This window comes from Eubalaena glacialis, chromosome 2, assembly GCF_028564815.1.
Source record: "Eubalaena glacialis isolate mEubGla1 chromosome 2, mEubGla1.1.hap2.+ XY, whole genome shotgun sequence".
NCBI classification, from domain to species: Eukaryota; Metazoa; Chordata; class Mammalia; order Artiodactyla; family Balaenidae; genus Eubalaena; species Eubalaena glacialis.
The window spans coordinates 194,046,177-194,065,220 of record NC_083717.1 but is presented as its reverse complement, the minus strand read 5'-3'; the positions used below and the strand labels follow the sequence as shown (position 1 = coordinate 194,065,220).

At 41.4% G+C, this 19,044-nt stretch overlaps 2 protein-coding genes across 2 annotated transcripts in view; one reads left to right on the top strand and one right to left on the bottom strand.

The window, feature by feature from the left end:
- Positions 1-19,044, bottom strand: part of TDRD9 (tudor domain containing 9) — a 120,896-nt gene that overhangs the window by 96,289 nt on the left and 5,563 nt on the right. Inside the window, exon 2 of the mRNA XM_061182922.1 lies at positions 3,736-3,842. Coding sequence (XP_061038905.1) covers positions 3,736-3,842 — 107 coding nt within the window. The remainder of the gene's footprint in view (positions 1-3,735; positions 3,843-19,044) is intronic.
- On the top strand, positions 13,266-14,226 carry RD3L (RD3 like). The gene is made up of 2 exons (XM_061182921.1): positions 13,266-13,564; positions 13,929-14,226. The coding sequence occupies exons 1-2, from the start codon at positions 13,266-13,268 to the stop codon at positions 14,224-14,226; spliced, it is 597 nt and encodes a 198-aa protein (XP_061038904.1).

Sequence of the window (19,044 nt, the reverse complement as noted above, 5' to 3'; positions counted from 1 at the left end):
GCACACGGGCTTCAGTAGTTGTGGCATGTGGGCTCAGTAGTTGTGGCTTGCGGGCTCCAGAACGCAGGCTCAGTAGTTGTGGCTCACGGGCTTAGTTGCTCCGCAGCATGTGGGATCTTCCCAGACCAGGGCTCAAATCCGTGTCCCCTGCTGGCAGGCGGATTCTTAACCACTGCACTACCAGGGAAGCCCCAGCAAAGGTATTTTGAATCAAAGTATTTTAAACTGGATATAACAAAATTTTCATGTTGAAACCTTGGGGCTGGACTGGAATTAGAGGTACCAGTGCGCTCACAGTTTTAATGTAAATAGAATAGGGATAGAAACAGCTGTGTGTACACACACACAAACACACACACACACACACACACACACACACGAGAACCTCATCTCTTCCCCACAGGCACTGCCGCACTTCAAAGCATGGAGCGGCACCTCCTGCTTCCTGCGACCCCTCTCCTCCCTCACATCCCCATCCGTGCATCACCTGGTCACTCACATATACAAACCTCAAGCACACCACTGCTGGTGCTGGAGCATGCCATAGGGATTGCCACTGTGTGGAGGTGGCTAGATTACAAATGAGTGCCTGCAAGTGCAAGTGTCTGCTCTTGTAACTTTTGATTTGGATTCATATTTGAAACTGCTATTTGCTTTCTCTGTCCATGGCACCTTAATATATTTGGAGCTTTTCACTAGGCAGTCATATAGCTTTGAGTGCACTTGGAGGATTCACTCAACGACCAATGTTTATCAAGGTGTGTGCCAGGGACAGTGTGAAGCAATGAGAATATAAGTTAAAAAGACCTGGTCCCTCCTCTTACAGAGATTATCATTTAATCATGTAGTTACACAAATAAATGCTTTTGGAGGTAAATGCTCTGAAAGATAAACTCTCTGGGGACTTAGGATAAGGGTTTCTGACTTGAGCTGGGGTATCAGGAAAGTAACAATTGAGCTTGGAGCTAGCTGAAGGATGAATAGACGTTATAGAAGTTACCTAGACAGTTTGGGGATCAGGGGGAGAGGAAAATGTGTGCAGAGGGCATGTAATAGGAGAAAGCCTGGGGTGTGGGTGGGCAGGGTCAGTTGGAGACTGAATAATAGCCCTCCACAGAGATCCTCACCCTCCTCTTCAGAACATGTGGTGACTGTGCTGCATCACATGGTAAAAGGAACGTTACAGATTAAGTTGAGGAGCTTGAGGTGGAGGGGCTGTGTGGGCGGGTCTGGTGTAATCGCAGGGCTCTTAGCGGAGTCAGTCGTAGATGTGAGGACAGAAGCCAGAATGAAACAAGGAGGGGGCAGTGAGCCAGGGAGTGCGGGCGGCTTCTCGAAGCTGAAGAGGTGGGGAATGGGTTGTTCCCCAGAGCCTCCAGAAGGAACCAGCTGTGCAGACCTCTGGATCTTAGCCCAGACTGCTTTTGGACCTCTGACGTTCAGAGCTGTAAGAGAATACTGTAAATGTGTGTTGTTTTAAGCTACTAAGGTTGGGATCACGTGTCACAGGAGCAGTAGAGGACGAATGCGGTTGTGTTGGATGAGGCTGGATGAGATATAGGCCCAACTGGTGACAGGGCCTGGGGCCGTGACTAAGAATTTTAGCTTTAATACTCAGAGCAAGGGGAAGCTGTTGAAGGTTCTCGGTTCACCTTGGCCTGAGTGTGTGCGGGTGCGGGAACGTCGAGGGGTGAGGTCAGTGTTTGGAGAAGACTGCTCTGGTCATTCTGGAGAGACTGGACTGGTGGGGGCCAGCATGGACATGAGGAGAAGTCCAGGCGAGACTGGATGGGGACTGACGACTGGGGTGACGGCATGGAGTGGGGAGCCGGTCGTGGGGTGGCCGGACAGGACCAGGTGATGCACGTATGGGGATGTGAGGGAGGAGAGGGGCCACAGGAAGCAGGAGGTGCCGCTCCATGCTTTGAAGTGTGGCAGTGTCTGTGGGGAAGAGGTGAGGTTCTCGTGTGTGTGTGTGTGTGTGTGTGTGTGTGTGTGTGTACACACAGCTATTTCTATCCCTATTCTGTCTATTTACATTAAAACTGTGAGATCGCACTGGTACCTCTAATTCCAGTCCAGCCCCAAGGTTTCAACATGAAAATTTTGTTATATCCAGTTTAAAATACTTTGATTCAAAATACCTTTGCTGGGGCTTCCCTGGTGGTGCAGTGGTTAAGAATCCGCCTGCCAGCAGGGGACATGGATTCGAGCCCTGGTCTGGGAAGATCCCACATGCTGCGGAGCAACTAAGCCCGTGAGCCAACTAAGCCCGTAACAAGAAGGATCACATCATCAAGAGTCATCTGAAAACTAACACACTTCCCCAAAAGGAAATATTAAATGACAGATGTCTTTCCACAATAACACATAGCTATTTCAGGCTTCTATCAAAGTCCACACACTCCCCTACACAGATAAAAATCACCAGGCCTCTGTTCACTGACATTTAAGAGACTTCTAAGGCTTCCCATAAATAAGCAACGATGCAATAAACGATGTTCTTACACGTACTACGTTGTACTTTTCTTAGAATAAGTAAATATTGAATCAAAGGACACACTATCACTTTGAACTATCACTTCTGGTAATAATGTACTGGGCTGTTCACACAAATATTCCTCCTGAGGACAACTAAAGATGCTAGATGAAATATACAAACATCATCTTTAAAAAACCGAAAGCTTGGCAAGAGAGAGAGGAAACACCAGGCCAAAGTCTATAATAAGGCAAGGACACAGAGAGGAAGACAAAGAATTCAAAGCTGCTTCTGCCTTAGGAGAAAGATAAACAATGAGAAATTAACCTGCATATAGTAGAGTAACCAAAAAAATGAAAAATACAAAACTGCATGAGAGAGTGGGGCATAGATAATGGCTCAGAATTTTCCAGAATTGATGAAGGATACCAATATTTTATATTGTCAAGAAGCCCAAATAAATACCAAGAAGAATAAGGATTAGTATACTTTTACATATGGACTATATTTCATAATTTTCAAAAAGGCTGGAAAATATTACTCTAACCCCAACTTCTGTCCCTAAGTCCCAGCATAAGTACACAGGGTAGAAAGAAAGGAGGCAGAACTTCCTGAGCGAATTGGTAGGAAGTTCGTGACGGATAACCTTTTATAAACCAAAAAGTCAAAAACTTACTTCTGTCATATGAATACGGCCTAATGCTGATAAGACAATCAGCTCACTAAAAGAAAGTGCATACTCACAGAAAGTAACTAGCTTAAACCCAAACTCTGAACAGTTGTATCCTCGTATCTCCTCCTTCGGAGGAGGAGAGGTTAAGAAGGATCTTCACCTTTTATTGTATACATTTATGTACTATTTAAAATTTTGTTTTAATATGATTATTATTTTTAAAACTATAATCATTTTAATAACAATAAAATAATTTTATAATAATATATTATTATTAAAATTATAATAACAATTTTAAGTAATTCTAATTAATAGTAAGGTCAGGGACCATTATTAGTCTTCCAAAGGACAGACTATTTAGACACTATACTTAAGAGAGAAAAACATGAGCAACTCACAACACATCACACACTCACAATTTATAATCTATCATATACTCATCCCCCCAAAATCCTGAATTAACAAGCAATATGGATTCTTTATTGATCAAAATACATTTCTTAAAGGCTTTTAAGAAGTTAATGTTTTAACATGTGAACAACTCACATATCATATTTTATGATATTTAAAGATACTCGTTTACCTGGCCCACTGGTTGAATGACCACTGCCATACATATCAAACTCTTGTGCTTCAAGTTTTCTGTATTTGTTAATATACTCCGTCTCTGAGCTCTTTTGGCTCAGTGGCCTGCAAAGAATATTACAAGTTAGTATACTGTTTACAAAAAGCTAAGAAATTCCCACATGCTAGGAGAATTCTTGAATAGTTACTTTTACATTAAGTCCTATAAGAAAAACTGCAAATCGTCAATAAACAAATGAAAATACACTCAAATTCACAGTCAGTCACCAAATAGATGCAAATTAAAACAATGAGAAACCTTTTCCACCCTCTGAATTGGCAAGAAGAACAACTATGCTTAGGTTACGAGGAGAGGGAGGCAGATGGGTACAAGCGGTTACTCTGCAGAGCACTATGACCCGTCCTATTAACCTCAGAACACATCTCCTGCCAGCCGACACTTCTTTCCTCAGTATCTTCCCCAAGGGCAGTATTCGCACCTGCAGACAAGGAAGCACATGCAAAGACACATATGGGAGCTGTAGGGGTTCAGAACGAGCCTCCCCAAAATGTGTCACTTTTGTATGAGGACTATTTTGAACTAAAGGCGGTCAAGACGCTACAGGTTCAGGAGAGCACAGAAGCAAAACATCCTCTGACATAAATCGTAGCAATGTGTTTTCTTAGGTCAGTCTCCCAAGGCAATAGAAATAAAAGCAAAAATAAACAAAGGGACCTAATCAAACTTACAACCTTTTGCACAGCAAAGGAAACCATAAAAAAAAAAAAGACAACCTACAGAATGGGAGAAAATATTGGCAAATGATGCGACAGACAAGGGCTTAATTTCCAAACTATACCAATGGCTCACACAGCTCAGTATCAAAAAAAAACAACCCAATCAAAAAATGGGCAGAAGACCGGAGTAGACATTTCTCCACAGAAGACATCCAGGTGGCCAAGAGGCACATGAAAAGATGCTCAACATTGCTAATTATTAGAGAAATGCAAATCAAAAGTACCATGAGGTATCACCTCACACTAGTCAGAATGGCCATCATCAAAAAATCTACAAATAATAAATGCTGGAGAGGGTGTGGAGAAAAGAGAACCTTCCTACACTGTTGGTGGGAACGTAAAGTGGCTGTTTTCCAAAACGCAGCCACTATGGAGAACAGTATGGAGGTTCCTTAAAAAACTAAAAATAGAGCTACCATATGATCCAGCAATCCCACTCCTGGGCATATATCCGGAAAAGATGAAAACTCTAATTTGAAAAGATACATGCACCCCAATGTTCACTGCAGCACTATTTACAATAGCCAAGACATGGAAGCAACCTAGATGTCCATCAAAAGATGAATGGATAAAGAAGATGTGGTACATATATACAATGGAATACTACTCAGCCGTAAAAATAATGAAATAATGCCATTTGCAGCAACGTGGATGGACCTAGAGATTATCATACTAAGTGAAGTCAGAAAGAGAAAGACAAATACCGTATGATACCACTTATATGCGGAATCTAAAATATGATACAAAATGTTTTTTTAAAAAAGATGTTTCTTAAGGTGATAGAATTTTGTCACATCCAGGAAGTGTTATTTCATCAAAAGAATGTTCACCGCATATGCTGCATTTCATACATTCTGTAAAATCTCAGGTATAGGAGATATTTATAAGAATTTTGGCTGTACATGTGAAAACATACAGTTATTTAATTAAGAGTATGATGTCCACACTTTGGTGCATGTAAGACACTATGCAAAGTTAAATGTGTAACAGACGTTTTTAAGAGTGGTAGAATTTATTGCCTCTGGATAGTGTTTTCTCAGTTAAAGGATATGTGCTGCAATTCATATACTTTTTAAAGATGCACATATAAAAGATGTTTCTAAGAGTCCTACGTGTATATGTAAATAAGTACAGAAGTTCTTGCACTAAAAATGGGATTCACACACTGTGGTGCATGTAATAAAACATGTACAGTCACCTATGTAAAAGATATTTCAAAGCGAAATAGAATTTTGTTATATCTAGGTAATGTTTATTCAGTGAAAGTATGTGTTAACCTCACATGCTGCTTTTAATACACTCTGTAGAGGCCAGAAAAAAATAAAATAAAATAAAAAATTTTTTAAATAAAATTAAATTAAAATTAAATAAGATACAAATGAATTTACTTATGAAACAGAAACAGACTCACAGACATAGAGAACAGACTTGTGGTTGCCAAGGGGGAGCGGGCTGGGGGAGGGAGGGATTGGGAGTTTGCAGTTAGCAGATGCAAACTACTATATATGGAATGGATAAACAACAAGGTCCTACTGTATAGCACAGGGAACTATATTCAATATCCTGTAGTAAACCATAATGGAAAAGAATATATGTGTGTGTGTGTGTGTATATATAGAGAGCCCCATCTATACAGCAAGGCCAACATCTAATTACCAAACATCTGCTCTCCTTCTTATCGTCCTATAAATGACCCTCCTGGGGAATTCCCTGGCGATCCAGTGGTTAGGACTCTGCACTTTCACTGCGGAGGGCCCAGGTTAAATCCCTGACCCGGAAGATCCTGCAAGCCATGCGATGGGGCCAAAAAAAAAAAAAAAAAAAAGACCCTTCTGTCCTTGGAAGCCCCCAGCCCCTCCCCCACTCCTTAGTTCAGGATGTCATATATACCTCCTTTTACCTTTCTGTCTTTGAACCTCTCCAGTATGTGGGGTCTCTGACCCTCTCAGGTATGTGGGGTTCCTGAACATGTGAAATTAAATTTTATTTTCTCCTGTTAATCTGTCTCATGTCAATTTAATTTTTAGACCAGCCAGAAGAACCTAGAAGAAGAAAGTTTTCTTCCTCCCCAACAAAGCATTCATTCATTCAGCAAATACTTACTGAACACCTAGCACGTGTGAGGCACTGTCTTAGGCACAGAGATACAGCAGTAAACAAAACAAAGCCCCTGCCCTCACAAAACCAGCATTCCACTGAAGGACGCAGAACAAACATGCAAGATGCTCATCGGGGATACGAAGGGAAAATAAAACAGGGCAACGGTATAAAGGACCCTCCAAGGAGAGAGGATACTTTTTCCTGACACCTGTAGTGGTTAAAACCTAGAAAAAAATGAATGACAGAGGGACAAGCTAAACTATGGCATACTCTTACTTAATATGTATCATTTTTAAAGAATGTTATGGCTATATTCGTGCTAATAGATAAAAATGTCCAAAACATTAAGTGGAAAAGAAAGGCAATTGCTATGATATGCAAAATATGCTATCAATTTAATTCTCTTTGTTATCAATGTCTAATGTAAATGCACTGCTATCAGTATGATACCAATTCCTGAAATTTGAGGTTTACTTTAATAAAACGCTATTTGCATTAAAATCTACTTCTGCCTGATATTTATAGTCATATCAGCATACTTTTGGTTACTGTTTACCTGATATTTACTCACTAAGTCACTCAACAAATTAATAATTAAGGGCCAACTCCATGCCAGGCACTGTCCTAAGTACCTAAAGCACTGAGCAGCCTGCCCTCATGGAGCTTACAGTCTAGCTGGGGGACGAGAAATAAAGTAAAACATGGAGTACGTCAGACAGTAATAAAATACAGAAAAATAAGGCAGGAGAAGAGACAAGGCGAGGAGGGTTGCATGTTGATAAGGTGACACACAGGCAAAGATCAGAAGAAAGAGAAGGACTGGGCAGCTCTGTAAGGGCAACATTCACAGGAGAGCAGGAGCCCTGCGGCAAGAGGCCAGGGAGGACAGGAGACTCGTGTGGCTGCAGCAGAAAGCCCAGAAGAGGTCTGGGCGGGTGGGTAGAGGTACGGGGAAGAGCCAGGGGTTGGGGAGCGGGTACCAGAGGACTGGCACGGGCTAATTTTAAAGATTTTGGCTTTTGCTCTGAGTGAGATGGGTTTTGAGCATAGACAGAGCAATAAAAATATCTGATTCCTATTTTACCAGGATGGCTCTGACTGGGTGAAGTAGGGTGGGGTGATGGGGGTTCAGACACAGCAGAAGCAGAGAGACCACCTAACAGACCAGCATAAAAACCAAGGCCAGAGATGACATCGTTCGGACTAGAGTGGCAGCAGTGAAAGTGCAGCCCATAGAATATGCTGACATATTAGACCTGGGGTCTGAAAAAAACAAAGGAGTCAAGAATGATTCCAAGGTTCCCGTTTCCAGTAAGATGGCGTAAGCACGCTGCACCCTGTGCCTCCCACAGAATGAAGCTGTAACCCCGGGCAGAATGCCTGAGCAGCTATTGGAGTACTTTAACAAGTAAACAGTAAGAGGCAGATCGGGGAAGAAGGCCAGAATTCAGAGCACCAAACCAGCGGCAGAAGCTCATCATTTTTTATCTCTCGTGGCCCCTGACCTGAACTCCCGAGCTACAAAATGCACGTGGCACTGGCACAGGACCCCAGGACCAGCTCTAGCTGTGCCCTGGGGGGCAGGAAAGGGGACTCCAAATACTCAAAACAGGGGCAGTGCACACCTTACATTTTTCTTTTCTCCATTCTCTCACAAGCCAGGTGTGGCAGGAGCATCAAACTCCGAGGGAGGGAAACTCCCTCTACAAGAGGGTGGGGCAAACTCTCACTGCCTTTTTTCTTTCTCTGTCCTCCCACTGCTTGGCCTGGGAGGCAGACATCACTGCAGGAAGTGCCTGGCAGAGCAGGGCAACAAAGCCCCTGTCTTCTGGCCAGAGGACCAGAAAAGGGAGGCCCTGGGCTGGGAAAGCACCAGGGAGACTGCAGACACCTGAGAACCTTTAGGAACTGCTGGGCACACCCCTGGGCTGGCAGGCGTGCCCTGACCCCAAACAGCCCATCACAGACTTTGAGAACTGAGCTACAGGACGGCCACTAGATGGCACAGTGCAGGACAGATCCAGACAGCCCTGCAAAGGCTCTGAAAACCAGAGGGACCTTGAATCCACTGCCCATAGGAAGCTGGCTGGAACTTGCAGCCTGAACACAGCTGGTCAGCTGCATTCCCCACAGGATTTAAACAAGACCCAGAGTCCCATAATATAATATAATATTCAAAATACCCAGGATACGCCACACAGTTACTGGGCATACGAGGAATCAGGAAAATCTCCTGGGTGGAACAATGACTACTTACTTTGAATAATGGTTATCCAATATGGGGACCCCTACACCTCAAACCAACCTCAAATCAATTTCAAACCAACTCAACACCCAGGGGTACTTATTTTTTTAAGCCTAAAAAGCTGATCTTCTTCTGTATGTTATAACTTTGAAGTAAAGAAGGGCTTAAACAAAAACAAAAAAGAAAAATATCAACAAACTGAACTAAACTATAATATAAAACCTATGAACGATGTCTATAAAGGTTAAAGAGCAAGAACAGTGGTCACTCTAGAGTGAACATCTGCAGCACAGAACGCAGACGTACACTAAGAACTCTCTTAAGTCAGTAAGATATGGACAACCCAATAGAATATGATTTTTAACATGAAAAAGTACATCTTAGTGTGTTTCAATTAGAGTATTTTAAAGAGAGAATAATATTGGGAAAAGGAATTTAATATCACAGTTTCTCAAATATTAACTGCATCTTTAATAGCCAAAAAAAAAAAAAGAACCAACAGTAATTTCAGAACTTTGAATTCAGTAGCAAAGGAATTAAAAACAGAAAGATATTAGTCCCCTCACAATGAAAAATCTTCCTTTAATTGCAATCAAATGCTGCTGAGAACTGTAAAGGCCCCCTGACCATAAATATATACAAGTTGTATATAAACAACCTGGCTCCTTAGCCTGCCCTTCGAGATTCCAAAATTTTATCTTTTTAGACTTAAGTACTTCCTTACACATCTTAAACTTTTACACACACACACACATTATGAATGATATGATCCTATCTCACTTCAAGTCATAAAATTTTCTGCTGTTCAGCTAAGAAGATAAAGCCTAGAAAACCATGACAAAGACCAAAAAGAAATTAACCTAACTGCTTCACAGTTTAAGCTTTATGTCTTCCACACAAAACAGCCTAATGAGGTTGCAATTCATTAGAAATAATTCATGTATTCAACTTACTAAAATGTGTGACGAATAAAATCCAACATTAATCTGGTTATACTCCCAACAAACAGGAAGGATTAATGCAAAGGTACTTCCTTACCTTGATCTACAAATATTTCTGTTCTCTATCTACACGGTAGTAGGGGAACTACTGTAATCAGAGAATGACATTTGAGCTCTATTTCAATCTAACAATCTCAGGAGATAGGACAGAAAAAATAAAATGTATAATAATACAAGTAGCACACACTAAGTACTAGGAAAATTGGCTTACGCGAGGAAGATCAAAGGAAAATGCACTGAATGTGAGCCAAGGTGTAAGAAAAGTTCTGTGAAGGTCAGACTTGAGTCTCAATAGCTAGCTAGGCGCTAATAGGTCAAGCTGAGGAGGGAGCTGGCCGCATGAAGCGCTTTGTGTGGCTTCCTCGTTGGTCTTTAAACCTCTGCTCAAAGGACAGCCCCTACCCAGAAAGGCCTTCCCTGACCTCCACAGTGAACTGGGGAGGCCTCGAGTGTATCATGACCACTGCACTGGGTGATTTGGGTCCTCGGGTTCATCTTCCCACTAGAAGACGGGCTCCATGAGGGCAGAGAATAGGTCTGTCTGGTCCACTGCTGCATCCCCAGTCCCTAACCTGCATCTAGGACATGGCACAGTCAAAATTATCTGCTGAGCTAATGAGAGCTGCAAATAAGTGGAGGACAGAACAGAACCGAGTCATAAAGGACCATTAGTTTAACAGTAAAGAGAAATAAAACCGAAGTTCAAAGAAACAGGGCACGGGGGCCAAGGGAAAAATGTTTTTCCCTTAGACAGAAGAAAAAATTAGTTGGTATTGAAACTGAGCCCTGAAAAAAAGAGTTACAGTATAGGGACTTCCCTGGTGGCGCAGTAGTTAAAAATCCAGATGCCAGCGCAGGGGACACAGGTTCGATCCTTGGTCCGGGAAGATCTCACATGCTGCAGAGCAACTAAGCCCGTACGCCACAACTACTGAGCCCGTGTGCCACAACTACTGAGCCTGCGCTGTAGAGCCTGCAAGCCACAACTAATGAGCCCGCACGCCACAACTACTGAGCCCGTGCACAACTACTGAGCCCACACGCCACAACTGCTGAAGCCCATGCACCACAATTGCTGAAGCCCACGTGCCCTAGAGCCTGCATGCCGCAACTACTGAAGCCCGCAAGCCTAGAGCCCATGCTCCACAACAAGAGAAGCCACCGCAATGAGAAGCCCGCACACCGCAATGAAGAGTAGGCCCCGCTCGCCGCAACTAGAGAAAGCCCTCGTGCAGCAACGAAGACCCAACACAGGCAAAAATAAATAAATAAGAGAATTACAGTACAGGTACGTGGAAAAGAAAAACGAGCATCTCAGAAGAGAGAGTCAGTGTGACCAAAGCTGAAGTGCCGGAGGGAGCACGGCCTGCATGGGGCAGTCAGGCTTGGCTGACGCAACAGACAGACTCAGGTAGAGCAAGAAAGCAAACTGGGGAAGAAGGGATAGGCAAGACTGCAGAGGGCCTGGAACAGAAAGTCGGTTTATGCTCCATATCCAATACATTTTTGATATTTTTGTTACCATTTCAGAGGCAAAAAATTTAAAAATTAAAGCAATGACAAGGAGGTTATTCAAAGGGAGAAGCAGCATGACTCATCAAAACTGTAGTAGAAAATCAGGTAGGACAGTTCTGTCATGATAAACTTTACTCCCTTCCCTTTCACAGTACTATACACAATGTAATATGAAAACCTTCTAGTTACAGATAATGAATCCTGACATCTGGGTTTTCTAACATATAAGTTACAGGAGCTGGAGGATGACCACACACATCACTCTTCATCGCGCATGACATGCAGGTCTGATGTAGACAAGGTCTATTCTTCACAGCTCATTGGAAGGAAAAAGCAACAGAAGAAACAAATATTATAAAAGGAAAAGCCACTACACAGTCATTTAACACAGAACTAGAGAGTAAAGAACCTGTCCATGCTTAAACCAAAGACACACACCTCTCTGGAATAGAAAATTAGCACAATAAAGACCAATTACACATCGGTACTCGCCCAAACTGTGAGTATAAGTTTCACTTTCAGCTCCAAAAGAAAACACGAAAATGATTTTCTATAATGAACTATAAGATTTTGTTGTGAACTTGATATGTTCTCATGTCTCTATTTTTTTTCTGACCTTAATCTATTATTGCCTTATCACCATGTTTTTAGAGATTATAAAGTATATTTTAAAGTTATCTACGTAAGTGTATATAATGTCCTCTAGCATTACAACTTGTTTAAATATACAAATTTAAATACTATTTAGAAAGAAAAACAAAATGTGTACAGAACATAACATTTACTAAATATTTCACACATGACTGATATCAGCATTCTTTGCCTACTTTGCTCGATTGTAACGAGGTTTCTCAGAATGTATATTGTGCAAATAGTCAAGTCTGATCTATTTTTCCTGCTTTCATTAGAGGGGACAGTGACCTGGCTTCTAAACGGCCTCAAAGTTAAGCTGAAGAATAAAAGCAACATGGTTATTTTTAGAGCTCTACAGGCATAAAAATACAGCACTAAACTGTGACCTGCAGCTATGCACAGCAAAGCATCACATCATGCGACAGTCTTCACTTTAGCTGGCAGCACATCTGTGGTGCTTCAGTCGACCTTTCTTCATTTCTTTATCAAAGACATGTCTAAATGCATTTAGGACAAGAATCTGTAGCTGCCGGCATCTTTTTCAAATACACTGAGCTACACTGAAAAGGCAAACCATTATATAATTTGTAAAGATTAAATAGTAAGTTATTTTTGTCATTTCTTCTAGCTTACTTGCAAGGTGAATTAATGAGCATTCTCTCCAAATGAAGACATCACAACCTCATTCCTAACATAGAAGGTTAGTTATTTCAAATACAGTTTCAGTGGGTAAAGGAGGAGGCTCATTCTTTCAACAGGGGACACATCCAGGAGAAGGAGATATGCCTGAGTGAAGCATAGCTTCATCACCAATTCAAGTAAACTCTTTGGCAACACCACCACGTCGGATCCATCAACTTCACAGGTAATCTTTAAACCTTTTCTGTACAAAACATTAAGTCAAAAGTATGTTTGCAGATAGCACTTTCCTATATGTTAATATTTTAAAGTCTCCTAAGAACTTTTAATAGCAAGTGTTAGTGGTATTTTCAGAAAATGTTCAGTCTGTAGATTATCTGACTGCATTTCGTTTCTCCTTAGCTACATAAAAGTATTTTCAAAGCCTGGTTTTTGGCACTGACCTAGTTAGAAATTAAGACTCTAATCCATTCTAATCTTATTTTGACCTGTATATCTAACCAGTGAAAAATTCATGCACTTTTCTGGCAAAGTTACTGTAAAGAAACAAATATTTGCTCATCAGAACCATAATATTTTATGCAAATAAACAAGTGAGAATATTTCCATAGGCTAAAAATGCCACTTTTTGGCTGGATGAAATGGCCAAAATACAATTCCTACAAATCCACACACTACCCTGACTCAGAAGTAGTGACAAAGACTCTGCTTCGGGAATTAAAATGGCATCTAAAGGAACGAGAGAGATTAATACAAGAGATGGAAAATGAGCAAAAAGTGAAAAAAACAGGTGTGGATTACAATTGGCTGAGAAACTATCAGAATCCCCACGCAACCATCCCAGCTACTGAACAAAGACAACTTGAAGTTCTTTGCTCACAGGTTCAACCTTGTCAAACTGGAGCTATTCTCAGCAGGTAAAAATACTACGTTCTCTTCTTGTGATATTTGCTATCAAGTCTAAGCTCCTCGTATCTTTAGACTGGAAATCGTATTGTATCATATAAATTTTTTAATCATGTGTATCAACTACCCAGCAACCAAAATCCCTAAGGATGGGCCGGACAAAAAAAAAACTGTTGATATCTCACTGGCTAGGAAATGTTTTAAAGTCTCTTTTGAAATTTCTTTACTAGAAGTATAATTTTAAAGCAATGTGCAGTTTACTCAAAAGGTGGGTAACTACTATACGGTTACATTACCTAAGCTGAATTTTGGAGACAAAGGGCTATGACAAAAGAGATTTTCTGAATTGAATACTGATAACTGCTTTGCCTCTAGATTTCGAGAAGTTCTGGCAGAAAATGATGTACTGCCATGGGAAATTGTCTACATCTTCAAGCAAGTTCTGAAGGACTTCTTAAGTAGTACTGACAAAGGCAGTCAGCAAGAGGGCCTGGAAGAGTCACAGAGCGCAGCCTGTCCTGTTCGCTCCGTGATCCCAGGAGAAAGCTCCAAGAGTCCAGACAAGGATGAAATACCCACTATTTCAAGTTACGTAGACAAAAACACAAAGAACAGGTTCCCAACATTCTCACATAGGATATGGAACCTACCATATTACTACCCATCAAGTTAAATTACTTGTAACCAGAGGAGTTTTTGACAGTCTTAGTATCAGAACCCTTAATATTAAGAAAAAGAGAAAGTGATGTGACTTAATGCTACTCTTTGTTGCAAGATCAGAAGTTAAAATTCCTGTGGATGTAGCCTATGTTTTAAATAGTGTTCCTTTTTTAACCACTCTAAAAATGCAATGTTTTCATTGAACAGTATGCTTTTAACTAACATGTTTCCTAAATATTTTCAAAAAATGTTTGAAGTATTTTCTTATACCTCAAACACATCCCAACAGGAACTAAGGCATTTTATTTTGAAATATGAAATATGAAATTTGTATGAAAGTACCAAGTATGAAATTCGATAAATTAACTTTGACATTAACTTTGCTTTTATTCTAAAAGGAAACTATGTATAGAATAAAATAAATGATTGATGTGAATCTTATCTTTACAATATAACACTGAATCAGTCATTCTCTGTGGGGGAGGGGGAAGACGGCAGTGAGGGAAAAAATAATGTGCAGCTTGAAAACAAAGCAGTGCTTCATCCCAACACTTAGATTCGTTTTTAATCTTAACCAGCATTAAGGGAAAGTATTTTAAAAAACAGCTCTATATTACATGAGCAAAACAGAAATGGACTAGTTTAACAACATTAGTAACAGCTACTCAGAGAAAAACAGTCAATGCCAATCTATAATTTAAACCAATATTATGTTCATTTAAAATAGCAAAATATTTAATATATAAAATTCAACCTCTCAGAATTTCATTAAAGTAGGGAACTATTCATTAGTCAGATTTATTTCTATGATTAAGTGCTAGAATCTATACCATTCTTAAAAGTAAATCCAAGGAACCTAATGTTCATAACTTTATATTTGGAGATTTATTCGAGTGAGTTTTTTTCCATTAAAAAGAAAAAAAAAATCAAGGTAGGAGCTAAATACACACTCCAAAGAAAATACACACTCTGACTATGCATTTTTCCCTACTCTTGGCTAACTTCAACACCATTCTGAATTGGCCTCAGTTTGGTCTTAAATCCTAACCATGTCATAAATGGTGTCAACCTACCCAGGGTTTAATAAGACAAGGTAAATGGAAACAAACTCAAAGTGGATTTAAAACAAAGACACCTCTCACTCCTGTTCCCTTTTTGTTCATTTTTCAGGACATAACTATCTATGGCTTCTTCAATCACTATAAGAATTTGTAGAGTGAAAACTATTTGTGGGAGAGAGAAATGTTCCCCAAAGGGCATAACTGCTCATCGTGCAGTGAACGTATGAAGCAGCAAACAAGAGTTTCAGTATTATTACCTTAATGATGGGAACAGAATTTTTTAATTAATTTCTACTGGTGTATAGTTGATTTAAAAGGTTGTGTCAGTTTCTGCTGTACAGCAAAGTGAATCAGTTAATACATACACATATGTCCACTCTTTTTTAGATTCTTTTCCCGTATAGGTCATTACAGAGTACTGAGTAGAGTTCCCTGTGCTATACAGTAGGTCCTCATAGAATTTCTGTTTTAAACAGAACTTGGAGTTTGTCCATGAAATCCAGTACTAGAGCCAGGAGCCTCACCACGCATATCAGGAGATATACACCATGAAGAGGCCCAAAACATTTTCCTCCCTCCAAGGCACATCAAACAGCCACTGAACAAAAGAAATGACTGAGCCCATGGCACTTTCAAGAAAGGGCCATCCTCCCTGTTCAGACAGGAAGAAAATAAGTTTTAAAACATAACTCCTATCAAAAAGCTTACAGTGGGCTTCCCTGGTGGCGCAGTGGTTGAGAATCTGCCTGCCAATGCAGGGGACACGGGTTCGGGCCCTGGTCTGGGAGGATCCCACATGCCGCGGAGCAACTAGGCCCGTGAGCCACAACTACTGAGCCTGCGCGTCTGGAGCCTGTGCTCCACCCCAAGAGAGGCCGCGATAATGCGAGGCCCACGCACCGCGATGAAGAGTGGCCCCCACTTGCCGCAACTAGAGAAAGCCCTCACACAGAAAACGAAGACCCAACACAGCCATAAAATAAATTAATTAATTAATTAATTTTTAAAAAAAAGCTTACAGTGACTGAAGAAGCTGTAGACGTTAGGTCATCCCACTAGGCCAGGATGAAGACGGACCCCACACCACTCTAAGTCACCCACGATGCAGTGAGTCAACTGTACAACCAGACTTTTAAAGGGACTGAAAAAATACAAAAGGGACTTTGGTATTCTGAGTTTCTACCTCTCACATTTGTTTTTGGCAATAACCTAATAACCATGTTTCCTATGTCAGTATTGGTGTATATAACTGAAATCTATAGTTGTTTCTAAAAAATTGACAAATCAGGTAGAAATTATAACACAAATAACTTCCTGAATGTTAACAGATCCACACTTTTATACACTGGGCTATTTATAGTACCTAAAATTGGCAAAAGAATGAGAGTTAAAAATATAAGGGGGGGTGCAGATGTGGGAGAGGACTACTAGAAAAGCTTCAGGTATGTTTTACAAAGATAAAGTATTGGCACAGTAGCTAAAAGTTTTAGGTAGGGAATAGTAAGGAATAAATACACCAACCCATGTAAAAGGATTCTGATAACCTGACATATAGTAAGCTCTGAAAAGGTGGCATTATTAACCAGCCGAATCCATTTAATAACATGAAAGTCATTCTTCTACATGCCAGGCACCGTGCTAAGCACTGTTATGTATGTACATCTCATTTAATCCTAGACTTGAAAGTAGGTGACGTTATTCCCATCTGACAGATGAGCAAACAGCCTCACACCTTGTTCGATGCCTTTGCCCAGTATCACAAGAGATACTGAATGGCAGGGCTAGGATTCACATCAGCCTGTCAGGCCCCTACACCACCTCCAGCCCCAACTTACGTCTGAGCTCCAAAGGCATACAGGCAATTGCCTACCTGACACCTCCTCTTGGAGACCTACAGGCAACTTAAATCAACATGCTCAAAACCAAATCATAGAGGTTTGTTTTCTAAAAGGATAAATAAAATTCAAGAAAGGAACAGAGGAATCGAAACAACACACTTTACACAAACTAAAAGCACAACTCTTCAAACACCTCAACTAGTGTTTTCCAGTCATTTCTCAGGAAATGACAACCCTACCTATCCATCCAATTCTACAAGCCAGAAATCTCAGAATCATTCTGGCCCCCTCACAATGGTGGAGGACCCAAAAACAAATCACAAACAAACAAGACTTGGGGCAAGTGATAAGTGCTTTAGAGGAGGAGAAAAAGTTGACAAAGACTAGAGAGACTGCCGAAGAAGGTGGGGGAGGACTTTTGTAGCTATGGAGGTCACAGGAGACTTCTTGAAGGAGCAGAGCCCCAAATGATGAAAGGAGCCTGTCATGGGAAGAAACAGGGCAGGAATGGAAGAGGGCAGGCACTCCAGGCAGCAGACAGACTAGGTGCGGAAGCCCCAGTGTGGAAAGGAGTGTGGTGTTTTCAAGACACAGAAGAACGCCAATGTGTCCAGAATGCAGTGAAAGACAGCAGGAGGTGAGTCAGGTGCCAGATGGGGAACGCTCGGTAAGCCACGATCAGAGTCTACACCTTGTTCTAACAGCCATCTACCCCACAGGAAGTCGCACATGTGCTCCTCAAACCTTACGTGTGAATGTTACTCAAGGATTCCTTCATTCAACAAATATCAACTGGGCATCTACCTCACGCCAGGTATTCTTCTAGGTGCTAGAATAAATTATTGGAGGCAAAGATAGGAAGCCAGGAGACCAAAGATAGAAGGCTTTTGTAATAATCCAGGCAAGAGATGATGGTGGTTTATTTAGACCAGGGTGGTGATCGTATACACAGTGAGACACTCTTATTCTAGAAATACTTTACGGTACAGTTGCCAGGATATGCTGATTCTTATTGGACTGACTGTATACACACACACACACACACACACACACACACACACACACACTCACGCACGCCCCTACCTTAGGGAAATCAGCTCTGGTCAGAGGAATAACTCAGATTTCAGGATTCATTCAAGGTAGGAGCAAATGAGGAAGCAACTCTCATCATTTCTAGAATAAGGACCCAGCACATTGTAAGCAATCAATAATTGCGACCTACGAAAGCAGTTCATTCATCCAAACAGACATCTGAGTCCCTACTATATGCCAGGTACTGTGCTAAGAGGTGGAGATTCAGTGAAAATCTGCACCCTCAAGAAGTTCTTATGCGGGGAAAACAACACATAAAATAATTCCTTGGGACTTCCCTGGTGGCGCAGCGGTTAAGAATCTGCCTGCCAGTGCAGGGGACACGGGTTCAAGCCCTGGTCCAGGAAGATCCCACATGCTGCGGAGCAACTAAGCCCGTGTGCCACAACTACTGAGACCATGCGCCACAACTACTGAAGCCTGCACACCTAGAGCCTGTGCTCCACAACAAGAGAAGCCACCGCAATGAGAAGCCTGCACACCGCAACGAAGAACAGCCGCCGCTCGCCGCCAACTAGAGGAAGCCCGCGCGCAGCAACGAAGACCCAACACAGCCAAAAAATAAAAAATATAAATAAATAAATAAAATAAATAAATAATTCCTTAAAAGGACTAAGAGATGCACATAAAGGGCACTAAGCAAGCAGTTGTTTAAAACAGGCTCGCTCACTTGGTTTTCCTCAGACCCTGCTAGTGGTTCCTTCTCAGTCTCTTTTGCACATTTTTTCTCACCAACCTCTAAACATTCAGGCGCTCCAGGCTTGGGTCCTTAGACCTCCCCTCTCTCTGCACTCACCCACCAGGCTCCATCACCCAGAGCCTGGGTGGTCTCGTCTCATT